At 43.2% G+C, this 17,339-nt stretch overlaps 1 protein-coding gene across 4 annotated transcripts in view; it reads right to left on the minus strand.

Moving 5' to 3' along the window:
• Positions 1 to 1,145: 1,145 nt before the first annotated feature.
• Positions 1,146 to 17,339, minus strand: part of RPN2 (ribophorin II) — a 68,111-nt gene continuing 51,917 nt past the window's right edge. For 2 of the 4 annotated variants that reach the window (XM_004370364.2, XM_023724798.1), the window contains exons 11-17: positions 16,217 to 16,331; positions 13,652 to 13,846; positions 12,336 to 12,422; positions 10,233 to 10,328; positions 8,787 to 8,862; positions 7,076 to 7,205; positions 1,146 to 1,449 (exon numbers count right to left, since the gene is read on the minus strand). In XM_004370364.2, coding sequence (XP_004370421.1) covers positions 1,437 to 1,449; positions 7,076 to 7,205; positions 8,787 to 8,862; positions 10,233 to 10,328; positions 12,336 to 12,422; positions 13,652 to 13,846; positions 16,217 to 16,331 — 712 coding nt within the window. In that variant the 3' untranslated portion in view covers positions 1,146 to 1,436. Of the gene's footprint in view, positions 1,450 to 5,379; positions 5,540 to 7,075; positions 7,206 to 8,786; positions 8,863 to 10,232; positions 10,329 to 12,335; positions 12,423 to 13,651; positions 13,847 to 16,216; positions 16,332 to 17,339 lie in introns of those variants that run through there. The other 2 variants (XM_012558885.2, XM_023724792.1) reach the window with 1 other exon arrangement.

Genomic DNA, 17,339 nt, shown 5'->3' on the forward strand with positions numbered 1-17,339 from the left:
TAATTGCCCAAATTGCCCTCTCTCCTGCAGAATCTCATTCTGACCTAGCCCAAAGTTCCAGAATCTCCTATTCCCTTTCTCCAATCAAAATTCCAGTTTTCTCACTGTAGTGAAGTCCAGCTAGGTTGGAAAGCAATCTGGTTAAAATAATTCCTATCCCCCAAATTAAAAAAATACTGTTGGGATCACCTGCATTTCAAAAGTTAACAAAATGCATCATGTTTCAATTAACAGATTTAGAGGCAATGAGCCAGAGTTCATAACTGTGGCCCAATTAGGAAAGATGCCAAGCACTAAGCCAAGCAGTTTACATGCACTAACCAGTTGCCGTTGAGTCAATTCCAACTCATCTCCATGTTTGAGAAGAACTGCACTCCAGAGGATTTTCAATGGCTATGACCTTTTGGAAGTAGATGGCCAGGTCTTTCTTCCGAGGCACCTCTGGGTAGATTCAAACTGCCAATGTTTCATTTAGTAGCCAAGCTCTTAAAAGTTTGTGCCACCCAATTAACTCCTTTAATTCTATGAGATAGGTATTGTTTCTATCTCTTTAAAAAGAAGAAAAAAGGAGGTTTGGAGAAGTCACCTGCTCAAGGCCCCTCACCTAATAAGTGGCAGGTTTGCCTGACACCCAAGTCTATCCACTTAGCCACACTCTTCTATTTATTATTACTTCTCTATATGATTCTATATAACTTTCATGTATGTAATGGTGGTCCTGGGGTAAAACTTCAAAAGGGTCATTCTTGAGATGTGTGTGTCTTTCTAAGTCTTGAGCCTAAGATAACTCATGTGGTCAGCCTACTCTGAAGACAATCCCTTTCCTTTCCACTTCATGCGGTGCCAGAACTTTCAAGGCAAAAGCCTTGAGCAGGAGTCCTAGGTGCTATAGCAAGAGGACCTTCAGATACCAGCAAGGCTCCCTGCAGACAGCTTATGCTCACTGCTAGAGAAGAAGCAAGGAAGGTGATTGGTCCAGGCAATTCTCAGTCCTGTAAGGAAAGAGGCGAGAAGGAGCAATGTAAAGAGGCCTGGGGAAATACCTGGTCATCTTGTCCATGGTATTTCCTAACGAAGTTCTCATGTTACATACCCCAAGAACACCACTCCTCCAAAGGCACTAGAATAAACTCTCATAATAGAAATATTATTATTTTTTTAATTCCAAAACCAATTAATTACAGATTTCAACTTTCCAAATGCAACATCCAGGTAAGTTAAGAATATTCACGGCATCTTGCCGGGGGGCCATGCCAAAGAAACAGAATAATATCTGGGCTCATGGGATCTGCTCTGTGTTGGGGAAATTGAAGAACAAGTACAACCACACAATCTCAACTTTTTTCTTTTTAAATAAAGTTTTGTTTTCAAATTGTGAATTGTTCTTGACTCCTTTTCTCAACATTCATTTCAGAATTTCTTTCCTTCCTCTGGAACTAATGTGCTGTCCTGAAAGAAAATAGAGACAAACACAAAATTACTGAAGATTTCAATTCACTGTTGCCGTTCCTAACTGGTGACAACAGAGAGACCAAGGTACTCTTCCACTATAAGAGCCTATTTATCAGAGCATAATCATTTATCTATTAATTCCTATTTATTTATGCCCCATCTCATTTCACAAAATAATTTGAGACAGCTAGTTCATAACTAAAGCTGATGACAACTTAAATAAAAACAATGAATCAAACCTTATGATAACTAAGTAAGAGGCATTTAAAAATATAAGGAGATGAGCAAATTCCAGGCACACCTCTCACTGTGCAAGGCCAAAAACACATGTAACAATAAACAGGTGAACAGAGAATTTAAAGAATGCTCATCTTAAATTTCCTAGACTCCAGATCTGCCAACCAACATGTGGCCCTTATGTAGCTTGGAAAATGGCATCCTCACCATTCAGTCCACAAACTTGCACCATATTCCTGCCATGTGGCCAAGTTCTAGTCAATGGTCAGACTCAGCATCTAAACCTAAGGCAGAAGGACACTCAAAAACGGGACTTGGTTCACAGAAAAATTTTAAGAGGGGATAAAAACCTCTCAGCTTCCTCATTCCCTCGTTCCTCGAGGCTGCCTTTCCGGAGACTCCAAGAAGTGATGGAGAAACACAGGAAATGAAAAGGACAATCTAGACAGACACCGTGCCACCAGGAAGGTCACAGCAGCCAGTAATAACTGGGTCAGCTCTGGCAAGCAGAAGCAGGGCGCTGACGCCCAGGGCATTCATCAGCAGATAACTATATCCAGTGGGGAGGAGTAATGTGATGAGGATGAAGTTTTGCAGAATGGCAGGCTCCAAACCAATTAATCAAACAGCACCAAGGGGCGTACATAGGCATGGAACTGATCCCGAGGGCTGAGTGATTGCCCCTAGCTCCCTGCCAATATCCAGAGGTTCCTCAGTACACTAAAATGTGTGTAATCAGAAATGTTCATGTGGAGAGTACAGCATGAGAATAGAGTAAGAACAGCTGAAGGGTACTGGCCCACAGCTGCTATCCTGGCTAAGGAGTTACGGCCTATGTTTTGCCTGCTCAAAACAACGTCCTTCCTTAGATGAAGATCACTTTGCTACCAGGGACTTTCCTCTAAGGTACTAGGTCACAGCCTCAGAAAGTGGCAAAGGTCCAAACGATCAAATGACTTTCCTCTCCCTTAAGCAATATGACTTGGGGGTGGCAGGGAGGGAGTGAACTACTTAAAAATCCAGGAAAAAAAAATTAATCCAGCGTTGTTTTAAAGAATGAAAAACTCAACATTTAGCAGAAAGGACAACAGAACTGACTAGCTCTGAAAGCAAATCTCAGATAGAGCAACTATAAATTAAGACAAAACCAGATGGATATTGCCAGGGACTGGGGGTGGGGTGAAGGGACTAACCACAAAGGGCACAGGGGAACTTTCTGGAGTGTGAATAGTTTACATCTTGATTGAGGTGGTGGTTACACCCTGCATAAGTTTGTCAAAATTCAGAGAATCATACACCAAAAAGGGTTTTAAAACCAAATCAAAACCATTGCCGTGGAGTCGATTCCGACTCATAGCGACCCAGGTGGCCCAGTGGTTAAGAGGTCAACTGCTAAACAAAAGGTTGGCAGTTCAAATCCACCAGCTGTTCCTTGGAAATCCTATGGGGCAGTTCTACTTTGTCCTATAGGGTTGCTATAAGTTGGAATCAACTCAACAGCAATGGTTAAAAAGGGTTTTGCTCTATATAAATTTTACCTCAACTAAACCTAAAAAAACAAAACCAAAACAAATGTAATTCCTTTCTGTGTTGAGGGCTAGGTGTTCCAGCTTCTGCTCACACAACAGTAAAAGGGCTCTACATTCTATGCACTTTTTGTTCTCTTATTTTCGGAGGATGAAAAACTAGATGACTTTGTTGCTTTGTTAGGGAAAGCTATCTCCAAGGCAATGGACAAGAGAATACATGACCTGAAAATACAACTATCTCCCTCTTCTTTGTTGGTCTAGTGCAGGGGTCAGCACACTCCAGCCTGGAGCCAAATCCAGCCCACCTCTTGTTTTTGTAAATAAAGTTTTATCGGAACACAGCCATACTCATTTGTTTACATATTGTCTACAACTATGCAAACGCATTCAACTGTGTGGATCATAATAAAATACAGATAACACTGCGAAGAATGGGAATTCCAGAACAGTTAACTGTGCTTATGAGGAACTTGTATATACATCAAGACACAGTCATTCGAACAGAACAAGGGGATACTGTGTGGTTTAAAGTCAGGAAAGGTGTACATCAGGGTTGTATCCTTTCACCATACTTATTCAATATGTATGCTGAGCAAATAATCCGAGAAGCTACACTATATGAAGAAGAACAGGGCATCTGGATTGGAGAAAGACTCATTAACAACCTGCGTTATCCTGAGGACACAACTTGCTTGCTGAAAGTGAAGAAGACTCGAAGCACTTACTGATAAAGATCAAAGACCACATCCTTCAGTATGGATTACACCTCAGCATAAAGAAAACAAAAACCCTTACAACTGGACCAATAAGCAACATCACAATAAAAGGATAAAAGATTGAAGTTGTCAAGGATTTCATTTTACTTGGATCCATAATCAACGTCCATGGACGCAGCAGTCAAGAAAATCAAAAGATGCATTGCATTGGGCAAATTTGCAGCAAAAGACCTCTTTAAAGTGTTGAAAAGCAAACATGTCACCTTGAAGGCTAAGGTGTGCTTAACCCAAACCATGGTGTTTTCAATTGCCTCATATGCATGTGAAAGCTAGACAATGAATAAGGAAGACTGAAGAAGAATTGACGCCTTTGAATTGTGGCGTTGGCAAAGAATACTGAATATACTGTGGACTGCCAAAAGAACAAACGAATCTGTCTTGGCAGAAGTACAACCAGAATGCTCCTTAGAAGCAAAGATGGTGAGACTACATCTCACATACTGTGGACATGTTATCAGGAGGGATCAGTCCCTGGAGAAGGACATCATGCTTGGTAAAGTAGAGTGCCAGCAAAAAATAGGGAGACCCTCAACAAGATGGACTGACACAGTGGCTGCAACAATGGGCTCAAGGATAACAATGACTGTGAGGATGGCGCAGGACCGGGCAGTGTTTCTTCTGTTGTACACAGGGTCGCTACAAGTTAGAACCAACTTGACAGCATCTAGCAACAACATGGCTGCTTTCACATTACAGTGGCAGTGTGAAGTAGTGGTGACAGAGATCATATGGCCCACAAAGCCTAAAATACCATCTGGCTCTTCACAGAAAAAGTCTACCAACCCCTGGTCTAGAGAAGCTGAACAGTGAAGCACCAGACTCGCTCACTCTCTCTTCTTCCCCCCCTTCACTTTGCCTCCACTTCCATCCCCATCCTATCTAGAAGAAGAATGGGCAATATTTAACTTGAAATTTTAGTCACAGGGGGAGCAGCCTTACACCACACCCTGAATGCTATAAAGCTGGATTCTGATGCAGCTTTGATCTGTGGCCATCATAATTTTGTCTCACCAAACCACACCGTGTGGCCCAACTAAAGGTTGGTGCTACAAAAAGGCCTAGAAACAGTGACAAGGTGTGCCAGGATCTGCCATGGGGACCATCATTTAATGAATTTAGATGTTCTGAATGGGGTCCCCCTTTTAAGAAGCCCAAAGTTTGCCCAATCTAATCCTCAACTCTCTCCTCCTATAAACATACACAGGAGGGGCTGGTGTTTCTAAATAAGTACCCCATGAGATCCAAGGGAGGATGAAGTATTACACAGCCAAAGTCAGGCCAAAGTTGCTCTGCTGCAAAGCTACCCCACTGGCTAGACTAACACAGGGGGCTTTAGGTGCAGTAAGTTGGAATATGGCCTCAGAATTCAGCTTTGGCTTAGGAAGGGCTGGGGAAGAACGAGTGGGCTGAAAACTAGATAGAACAACTGACATGCAGGAGGTGGGCAAGACGGGCAAGGGACCCTGCTTCTGACAGGAGTCCGCCCTTCATCGTTACCGTAGTGTCCTATATTTTGCCAATCTACTGCTCTGCTCTGCAGCGATCCTGCCAAAGGAAAGAGGGTTTGAGAGTCAAGAAAGGACAGTGAGAGGAGAAATAAGCCAAGGAAAGAAATAGCAAACACCCAACCAGAGCTTCCATCAGGGTCAGTGATTTTCCCAGTGACAGAGTTAGTTCTAGGACTTATAAAGACAGTAGCAGGAGTCTTTAACCTTTTGTGTGGGATATATGAACAGGGATCGGGGGGTGGAGGGAGTAGTCATTGATTCTTTTGAAAACTACTGTCCCTTTTTCCAGGAAATGCACACAATTTTAGGATCCCAGATTAAGAACTCCTGCTAAGCAGGCTCTAAATCAAATGCCTTTCGTGGCTATCACCTCTTGATTTTGTTTGTCTTGTGTGGGCATCCATCCTCCAGAAAAAAAGAGCTCAGCAGGGCACAGCCTTTTGGCTCCCTGAGGCCCGGACTGGCTCCTGCAAGGGAATAAGGCTTTGGGAAAACAACTGAGTCCTAGCTCCTCAGGTGCGATGTATAGCCAAGTAAAGGCTGCTGGAGGGGCAGAAAAACTAACCAAGCTGCCACTGCTAGTGCTGAGGGAAGCTCTGGTGGAATATGGAGGACAACAAGGTAGCCCAGGAGCACGTCTGTGCCGGATCTCCAGGGTGAGGCACTCAGAGAACTCACAGTGGAGACTCAGGCAGGGCAAGACATTTGACTTTACCACCCACAACGGTCTCTGAGAAAGCCTCTCTCTGATCTGACCAGCTTAATTGGCAGCCATGGCACACTACTGAGTTACACTCTTCTAGGAAAGTCTTGGTGAAGAGAAAGCAGAGCACGTCTGGAAATGTTTACTTCCAAAGGTGAAAGCAATTGTGACCTTTTCTTATTGGCTTTTGCGTAGCTGAAATCGCCCAAGTTCTAATAAAGTCAAATCAATGAGAACCACCTATGTGACATTTACATTTGTCTTGAATTCCATTTTGAAAGTCAAGCTGCCAGCAAGCTGCCATCACATCGAGGTCTAACCATTTGTGTGAACCTGAGGTTGTCTGGTTCTCAGGGAAGTGGTTCAGTTATGCAGCAGGTGCACCCTGCTGGGTGCCTCTATGCAAAGCCTGCAGCAGCTTCTGAGGGGAAGAGCGCTGACCTCACGCGTAGGAGGAAAAGTTTTTGCAGTCTGTTAGGGTTTATAGAGGAATAACTCTGAGGGCCCTGGGAGGAGGGCAGAGGAGCATCCTCTGTGGTAGCAAAGAAGAGAATGTTTACACAGTCAGCAAATTAACTGCCACATGTTGTAATCCATTTTAATCTTCATAAAGCAATTATTTTCCTCCCTCATTCTAATGTGTAGGGACATAAATTATTGTGGCTTTAAGATGTTTAAAGGTCATCATCAAGGCCCTTTTCTGACTTAACAGTGTGTATCGCTTCTGTATTGGGCTGGATTAAGGTGTTAGACTTGCCCCTAAGGATAGGAATCATTTTGAAACACACCCTTGTTTAAAGAGCTGGGTGAGCAGAGCTGACACACATACTTCTAATCCCACTCTGGGCCCTGGCCCATTCCCACTCTTACCTCTTGATTGCCTGCTGGGCCAGCATTCGATTGCCAGCCAGAAACGTCACAGTACCCAAGATGGCCAGGTACTTCAGCGTCTGGAACATGTTGAGCTGAGTCCAGTAGACATACATGAGCCCCAGCATAGCTACAAGAAGAGGTGTTGTGATATCCAGTTAAATGAAATAGTGACAACCCCTTGGGGTACAGGAGAGTTAGGAGCAGTAACTTTCGGATCACAAAAAGGTCTGTATTCCTAGACCAGCTTGTTTTATTCCTTTTGTCTGATGCCACAAAGCAGATAACTCAAAATACCTGCCTTTCAGCCTTGCCAACCAGGAAACCCAGAGGTAAAAATCAGACCTCAGCTACATTATCTCTTCCCACGTTCCTGTTCTCATCTATTTCTTTGCTTCGTTAATGTAGGTTTTGTTTTGGTTTAATTTTTTTTTTTTTTAGAAAAAGACTTTACTGTGCTGCTATATTTAGGATTCTTTTTACTTTTCAAATTCTTAATGAAAGTAGGCAGGATATAAATAAATGAATAATTTCCTTCTTATTAAACATTTTTAAAACAATAATTTGCCACCTAGACTAAGAAGGCAGCTAGAAGGACTGAGAATGGAGGTTTAGTGAAAAGGGCTCAGACTGGGCATCAAGAGTTCTGGGTTCCAGTCCAGGCTCTGCCCTTAAAAGTTTCTCTGAGCCTAAATTCTTTCACCTGTCAAACGGGGATCATAATTCCTGCCTCTATCACCCCCCTCAGAGTTGTGATGAGAATCAAATGAGGAAGTGTGTACAAAAGGTACTCTGGAAAGAAAAGTCATGGCTCTAAATAAATTTATACTCAGGTTTTGTTCTCTGCCTGACCCAGGAGGGCTATCACTCAAATCCGGTAACTGGGTCAGAGAGAAAGGTCATCCTGTCAGTTCTGCCCAGAAGGCTGAATGATGAACTACAGCAGGGGCTCTTAACCATCTTTGAGGTCCTGGACACTGTAAGGATCTGATTAAAGTTACAGACTCTTTTCCCCAGAAAAATACATAGACATACATTTGCCTACAATTTCAAGGGGTTCATCTGTGGACTCCGACAGAATTCATATGCTAGGGACACACAGATGGTTACTCCTGAAAGAGGCAAAGAAATTAAAAAAGGATATTGAAGTCTCAGGAAAATGCAAGGCACTACCGATCCAATAGTACGGAGAGCCTCCAAAATGCTTAAATGATTTGTGAATTTACTGTCTCCTTACGTTCAGGTCCTAAGTTCTCAAGAGAACAATGCAGGACAGCGTGTCTGGCTGAGGAAGGGACTGTTTTCTATTACTGTCCAGACACAGCCACCAGTAAATGTGAAGATCGATACGGTGAGGAAAGATAACCTTTGGAAACTGCATTAATTCTCTTCATCTGGGAAGATGGCTCAATGCAAAGATACAATAAGTGAGTAATCTCTGGAAATAAACAGGGCTGTTAAATGAGGGTAAATGGCTTGCCAAAAGTAGCCAAGTACAATGAGACCCAATATAATGACAGCTGTTCTAAGCTGATGGACCAAACAGGTTTATCATCGTATTAACTGTTCTAAAAGGCCACGAGGAAGAGGGAAATGTAATGCTATTAAGTCATTATAGTTAATAGGTTGTGGGTCTACTTAACAGGGCTTTTGTGGGTGCAGGCTAAATGTCAGAGGAGGTTAAATGGAATTAGCAGCCTGGGGCACTTACCAGCATGTCCCAGGTGAAAAATAATCGTGCTAGGAGCAAAAGTGAAGTTGGAGACATTGGCACCAATCCGGATCCACTGAATGATGAAGAGAGATAAATTAAAAAAACTTTAGAACTTGAAAGAGAGGCAGCACATGCATGCCAATGCTAATCCAATGAACAGCCCTAAGGGCTTAAAACTTGGTACATACTGGAAGGACAGGGAATTTTTCCAAGTGACAACAACCCTGTAATGAGTCCTTAGGAAATACTGTCCCCTTGCCCTTTTTCTAGAAAGGCATCCCAACACCTGCTCTCAAATATTCTTGTGTAACTCAAATCTGAACATCATTTTTAATAACAGCTAACCCTTGTTTTTTAAAACACGTGAAACCATGAAACTGAAAGGTCAGAAACTGCATTTACTATGAAGTAACTAACACTCCCTCTAATTTCTCTAAGTAGTGATAAGATAAAGCCATTGGCAGCTGGTAGGGTGCATGCACTCACTGTGGGTTCCATGCCTTTTAAAATTCTGATCACTCAAAAATGAGAACAGGTGCCCTCAGGTCTGGTTTCTGAAACCTTGTGGTATGCTGTCTAGATTTAGACTGACCAATAACTCTTTTATTAAAATCGATTAATTAATTAGAAACACAGCAACTTTCCAAAAGTAAGATCTAATGAGTCTTCCATACACTTCTGAAAATTTTCTGAACTTTGAGGATACGCATCTATGTTTACAATTTTAACCAAGGGGGGTGGGGGGAAGCAACTGGCTAAAAAACCAACCAGTACAGGAAAGTATAAAGAGTAAGTTTCCTACCTCCATGTTCTCCTACAAGTCCATCTCCCCAGAGGGGACCGACATAAATAGATACTGCCTTTTTAAAGTTTTTACACAAAGAGGATCATATTAAACATACTGTTCTGACCCTGGCCTTGTTCATGCAATAATAAATCTTGACAATCTTCTCATATCAGCCTAGATCTATCTATTCTTTTAAAAAGCTGAAAATTATTCCATTGTATGAATATACCATAATCTATTTAACACGTGCTTTCATGCAGACTTTTAGGTTGTCTCCGGTTTTGTGTTCCAAACAGTGCTAGAATGGGCCTCTGTACTGTATTTTTATATCACAATCAGCATTGGGCCTTGTTTTTTTCACACTTGACCGCATCTGAACACTTCTATGGATCATCACAGTTCATGCACTTCTATCATTTTTAATAGTTATTAGGTACTATCTCATGTTCCTTGTTAATGGCTCAGTCTACTTCGCTGCTTCCCCATAGTGGGGAATTTTGGTTATCCTAAAATTTCTTGGCCGTCAGTTCAGGTCACAGCTGCTGGACCCCTTTGGAGCTGTGCTGAGGCCAGAGCACAAAGCCTCCTTTGGAACAGCTCCATCGGCCGAGTCTGGCACTAGACAAACACTGCCCATGCTAATTACAGCTACTCACCAAAGCAAAGAGCAGAAGCAAGGGCGAGAGGATCAGGGCGGTGAAGGTATTGGACACCACTGTGGGGGGCCTCTTCTCAGGCTCACGGAACAGGTGCTGCCATAAGAAGACACACCAAGAATACTTTAGAATGTGCCCTTCCCAGCAGGGGCTGCCATGTACACTGGGGATGGAAATGTCAATGACAGTCAAGAAGAGGAAAGACCTCCCACAGGCTCAAACCTCCTGGCAACAAGTGGCCACAGTCACTTGGCCTTTTGCCTCTTCTGATCCCAGAGGTCCCCATTTCAAAGACACTGCATCAGTCCTGGCTCACTCGGTGGTGAATCCTTTTGCTTCAAGACACATTTGCCATTTAGAGGCTAGAGAAGACAACATATCAGGAGACATCTGGCTGATATCAAAGAGGGTGCCCAGGTATATGGACGACTGGTGTGATACTCCAGAGGCAGGACTCCAGATTTCATAAAGCTTCTGGATTCCTAGGGTGGCACTGTCATATGTTGCTACCCCATGTAAGTTAGCTAACTGGTGATAACCTCCTCTTTTAAAAATTCAACAGAGCTGCACTATGGATGGTTCCAACTCTCACTCAGCCCTCCCTACCCCGGCCCATGACTCTAGGAAGCCCTAAAAAAACTTTCTCCCTCACTTGCTCTGCCTGATTTCCAGAGCTGAACCAGAAGGTTGGATAAATTCCATCATGGGCAAGCATCCCTCTGATATTTCCTTTTTTTATTTGTTTTTTCTTCCTCCTAAGCAATTCTGCCTGAAGATCTCGGGGACTCTCATCTAGATAGCGTGACCCAGCAGAAGGAGTTCTACTGAGGCCCAAACTGATACGTACTGGTGTGACCACAGGCAAGTCGCTTTACTACTCTTTGCCTCAGTTTCTGGCTGGGAGGAGAAAGACCACCCTACTTGGTTGTAAAGATATTGTAATGACCAAAGGAAATAGGGCATTTGACTATGCTTGTAAGCTGTAATGCACTTATACAAATTTAACTTTTTTAAAAAAGATTTTCTTGCAACATATAAACTTGTAGCTGTCTTCCCTGCTTGCCAATGCCCAGACAATCCAGCTCCATGACAAAGCAGCCCCATTTGAGGCTCCTGTTCCCATATTTTCACCACAGCTCTTTTGTGCTGCCACTGCCATTAAGGGATTTCTAACACTGGGACAGTTGCTGCCACCGTCCCCACCCACAAATCAGGCAGCATTCACAATCATTACAGTTAACCTACTATTTAACTGCATTTTATATTCTTAAACAATACTATAACAACATTAAGAGAATTTTTTAAATAATCCTATTATTCTACCCTTTTGGCCCTTGTTCTTCTTTATAGTGAAATGAGAGTGAGTAGCCTGCTTTTATCACTAAAACAGTAATTCACATATAGGTTCCCCGATGCTGCAGTATGATCATTTCTAACGGTTACAAAATAATCCACTGAGTGGATACACCTCGGTTTCCTTAACCAGTGCCCAAACTGTTATAACAATTATTGTGTTCACTTTCTGAAGTGCTTTAGAAACTTTTCAAAGCCTTTCTTTCCTTATCAGTTATCTGTTTTGATCCTCACAACAGCCCTGTGGACTGGGCAGGGATCGCTCATTTTTGTATGCAAGGAAGACAAGCCCCAGGAAAGATGAAGGATTTTCCTAAGGCAGTGAAGCTGTTCTCCCAGTTGAGTCTTCCCACCTGGAGGCCCCATCAGCCCTGATTTACACAGGAGCAGAGAGGATGGAAGCAAAGCATCTGCACTTGCAGCTGGCATGTAGTGACACAAGAGCTACACAAACGGCCCAGGGGACTGGATGTCAGGAAAAACAGACTCTGGTTTTGATTTTGTCTCCAACTATCTGCTTTCTGGGAACAGGTCACTGGGTTCTTTGCACCTGTCTTTCTGGCTCTAGGATGGAGCTGACACTGGCCCTGCCCGACTCATAGGTAGTGAGAGCCAAACGATAAAGCATCATACAAACACGACAGTTAACGAAGGAACCAGAGTGAGAGTTCAGGGGCTTGCTGTCCTCTCTCATTGTGCCCATCCCACAGTGTTTCTCAGCGTTTGGTGGATAAGCCCTTTAGGATATACCTGGATTTCCTGTTTGGGGGTGAAAAGGTTCTTGGACAGGACAGTTGATGGAGCATCTTCTTCAGGGAACTTGATGACCACATCAGCCTTAAAAAAGAAGAGCAGTCTTTAAAGGCACAAGGCAGAGAAAGAGGGTGACATTCATCAGCAGGACAGTCTTGCCTGACTCACACCTAAGACCACAACTGAAAATAACTCCAAGCAGTCCAATCACTTCTTGATCCATTAGTCGACAAATGGAGGCAGTAAAAATTTCAAGAACAAAATAAGTATTTGTTGGAAATGCTTTTAAGAGCAAGAGTTCCAATTTTCTACTGGTACAGTGAGCCCCACAGAGCTGCTTAATACAAAAATCTCAGCTGGCACCCAGGCCGTTACAGCTGCAATCAGAAATTGCTTAGTAACCCTGGGAAGTGTGATTTAGTCACATAAGAAAGAGAAGTGAAAATGTGCTCACGTACAAAAACCAGCCTAAAGTCCAGGAGAAGAAAAGGAGCTTTGATTACTACACAAGAAAATGCAGCTGCCCCTTCGTCTCGCAAAGGGAGCCAGCTACCATCAAGGCCTGCAATTTGGCCTCCGCTACCTTTCTAACGTCATCGCCTACAACTCTCAACAGGATTCCTGAGCTCCAGCAAAAGGGAACCACTCAGGCCTCACTGAAAGTGCCTTGAGCTTTTCTGCAGGCTGTTCCCTTAATGATAACACTATTCTGATAAAAATGCTTGCAATTCTTCCACTCCTAGCCCAAATGCTATGTCTTTCAAGAAGTTTTCTCAGCACACCAAACAAAAGTAAGACATGCAGGTGAAAAGTCCTATGTGAACTGTAAGATTCTATACACGTTGGCTATTTACTAGCATTTTGCACAGCCTACAATTATTACCCAACAACATTCTGAATTATCAGATTTCAAATCTTACCCCTCCCATGAGGCTGTACCATGTCACATAGGCCAGGGCCTTATCTTTTATACCGTGTATCCCCCACACTGGCTTGCTATAATACGAAAATCTCCTTCAAGTACAACTTTTGTAGAACTTCACAGATCACTAGAACCTACGAGAGGGCAAATTTATACTTCATTCATTCATTCACTCACTCATATTTATGAAGCACCTACTGTGTGCAGGCCATGTACATGGCCCTAAGACTTACTAACGGAGACAGCACATAGTCTCCCACCCCCCAATGCTCATTTATTGCCCAGTGGGTGCACAGGCAAGGCTAGGGTGAAGAGCCCTATACACCTAAAAGGAGCATCTGTCTGATTATGCAGTACCCAGGATTGGGTCAGGGTGCATTTAGGCACATACCACATTCCAAAGGATTGGATTCTTCAAAGTGGCATCTCCGATGATTAAGTAGAGGGTGTAAGTGCCGGAGGCAGAATCAAATTCAGTCTTTCTTTCAGAGGTATCCAGTTCAAACTTGTACACATTCTTGCTGTCTGGCTCAGCAACAAACACCACTTCCTGGCCAGTCTTCTGGTTATGAAGTCGGACAAATGTCTAGATGGAACAATAATACAAATCTTTCATCTGTTAATTTCAAAACTCCCTACGGCCCAGCATCCCATCAACAAGGCAGCAGGCTGTTGGCTCGCTAGTCACAGTAAGAGGTCTAGGATCTGCCAGACCTGCCTGAAAGAGTAGAAGGAGCAGTCATCCCACCCTGGTTCCTAACTCAAGAGATCAGAGAGAAGTTTTTGCTGGTAGAACACAAGAAATTTAACTTAGAGGTCCAGCCAATTCTCGACTTAGAGGCTGAAGGCCCAGTTTGTGGATGATTTAAGCCCTTTGCTATTGCTGCAATTTCTTCTTCCTGCCAGCCTTTGGCCACTCTGCGGCCCAATTAACTTCTTCACCAAAGGGTGAAAAGAAGGGAAATGAGGTGAACTGTAAGAGGCCCATTTTCAATTTCCTGGTGCCTCCAGCTAAAGATTTAGTAGAGAGGCTTGAGTACTGACAGCACAGCAGAGTTCTAATCGAGGTGAGCAGCCTGGTGTCATGGAGAGGGCCCAGGCTCTGAAGACAGACGGATTTGGTTCCACTACTTAGTAGCTGAGCAGGTTACTTAACCTCCTTGAGCCTTGATTTCTTCATCTGTAAGACAGAAAGACTAACTTCTACATGTGGTGTTAACTGTGTGAAGATTCACAATAATGTATGTAAAGCACTTACGGCGGGGCCTGGTACATACTAGATAGTCAACAAACAGCTAATACTATTATCAATACGATGGTATGAGTCTAATCATCTTATCCCCCGAGTGGCACAAGAAATTAAGTTTTCTGCACGCTAGAACTGCAGCAAAACTTAATATCCACTCAGAGCTTTTCTTCCAATTATTTCAAAATACAGACTTCAACAGAGCAGGGAGACTTGGTTGGTCTCATTTTACAGATCATAAGGCATAAGTACTAAATAAGTTGCTATGGCCGCACAGCTAGTGCTGGAGCCACAGAGAAAATGCAAATTTCATTTGTTGCTCTATACCTGGGCAACAAAGAACAACCATTAAAGCATTTAGTGACAGGGGCCCAGAGATGAGAAGCATTCTGGCTACAGCAATTATACAGTCTTGGCCAAGAATGGGATTTAGGAGGCCAGGTGCCTGGTCTTCCTCTTATCCCAGCCAAGTGCAGGAAGCAGCCACGATCATTGCAAAATGTCACTTCTACCTGGGAGGTCTCCAAAGCCATGGAGGTTGGTTTCCAAACCAGAATCTCAGATGAGACAAATATTCAGTTAAAGTTACATTTCCTCATCTATTTCCCTTCTCTTATTCTCTCTGCCCTAACCCCAATCCCGCTGATTTAGTCTTGTAATTTTTTCTCTTCATATTCTTTCTTCCCCTGTGCTATTTTGGTTGGTGAATGTCACGCTGGGAGAAAGCTGGGAAATGTTAGGGGGCTGAAGTACTTAAAGGTTAGTCACCCATGGCTAAGTGCCCTGACCAAGCTCTCTGGAGTCTGGGGGTAGAGGGGAGAGCAGAGCAGAGCAGTGTGGGGATGGTGGTCCTGGTGCAGCAACTCTGGGGCCTGGGCACAAGTGCAGAAGCTGCAGCCACAAGAAACAGAAGCAAAAAGGTTTCCAAGTAAAGCTACTGGCCTCTGAAGCTGCCTCTTGGGATGGATACAAGTCGGCTGGTTCTTGCTAAAGTACAAAGCACTTAAAACAAGCCCATTCTGGTCCAGCATTCTTTCCTATCTTTGGACATGCAAAGTATTTGGATTTCCCTTTACACAACACTTAACTGTGTATGGGGCAGGGCGAGAGCACTGACTCTCAATCAAGGGAAATGACAGCAGCAGGGGGTAGGGAGTGAGGGGGGAAGACAACTGAGCAGACTCCCTGGGAAAGGTACGGTTTGAAATATCTCTGAAATAATAATTTTCATTACTTTTTATAGGGAAAAAAATGAAGACTTTTGCTTTCATAATACAAAGCAGGAACAAGTTTAAAAGGGCTATTCCTCAGATTCCCACAAATAAAAAATCTGCTTTGGCCAGAACAAAAAAACGCTTTGGGCCCACTGTCTAGGTTTTTGTTTCATCAAAGTTATTTCAATATTTTTTATAAGAAAGAAAAAAGCCTCAATTAAGGATTAATCTGCTTGAAATTCATCTTCTCGACACCAGCTAATCTTTTAAAAAGAAGAGTATATTCCAGGTTCAGGGTTACAACCAGCTACCAAAGCGTGCAGTGTCATGTGGGAGAAGCCCAAGGCGGTTGAACCTGATGAACTGTTGGGGCTCCAAGTGAAGATCTGAAGGCAGGCGTTCGGAATCTCCCCTAGTCAGTGTAACGTACCATAACATTAGCTCTAGTATACATTAATGCTTCAGGCCAAGAGAACTATCTGGGCCTTTTCCTGACCTGGTGAGGAGTGAGTTCAGCGCCAGTGTTCACATCTACCAGCTGGAAGAACAAGGCGAAGTTCTGGTGGCTGTCTGCAATGAATGTGCCCTTGGCTTTAGCTGGGTAGGTCACCCTGAAAGAGACAGGCAGTAAAGTCTTTATAAAGGGTCTGCATACCTCTGACAACAGGCAAAGAATACATTCTTCACTTCACTGCCTAATCCTCCGTTTCCCACTATAACACTTTCCTGTTGTAGACAGACAGATGTGGAGAACTGTCTGGGGCCTGGGGGCAAACTGAGCTGATAATAGCCAGGACTGAGAAAAGAACAGATGAACTTTCATCAGGGTCTGGGGAAGTGCTACACACAGATGCTTGTACCTCCAGCCTTTCACTTCAAGGGCCTAAGGACCTCAACTCAACCAAGTCAGGCAGCAGTGGAGCTCACGAGTCTCACTGCAGGCACACAGGCGGTCTGGAGAGCTGTGCTGGCAGAACCACATGGGCAAATAACCACAAGATAGATGTCAGATGCACATGTGGGCAAAGCAGGGGGCTGGGGGGCTGGGGACGCAAAGGAAAGAAGGGCACTTTCAGCTTTTTCTGTTTTCGTACTATTTCATCATTTCAATTTAGTTTCCTACCTGAAATTGAGTTTTAAAAAGTGATTTTTTTTTAACAAAAGGAAGACTCACAGATGAACCCTGATAGAATGTGAGAAAAATGTGAAACAAAATTTCAAATTCCTAAAAAAAAAAAAAAAAAAAAAAAAAAAAAGAAAAAACCCAGACTTACTGGACTGGTTGAGACTAGAGGACTCCCTGACACTATTGCCCTGAGTACTCTTTAAATCCTGAACAGAAACTAGCCCCTGAGGTCACCTTTTAGCTAAATAACAAAATGGCTCATAAAATAAAGAATATCACCTATACGTACTATGCTCCTTTAAAAAAAAATCATCTATTTGAGACCAAACAGTCAACAATTACTTTAACACAAAGATGAGAATGTAAGGGGGCAGGGAAACTAGATAAATGGAAATGGAACAACCAGAATAGAAATATTGAGAATGTTCATGTATTGTAAAGAATGTAACCAATGTCAGTGAACAACTTGTGTAGAAATTGCTGAATGCGAAAC

This window comes from Trichechus manatus, unplaced genomic scaffold (assembly GCF_000243295.1).
Source record: "Trichechus manatus latirostris isolate Lorelei unplaced genomic scaffold, TriManLat1.0 scaffold00008, whole genome shotgun sequence".
Taxonomy (NCBI): domain Eukaryota; kingdom Metazoa; phylum Chordata; class Mammalia; order Sirenia; family Trichechidae; genus Trichechus; species Trichechus manatus.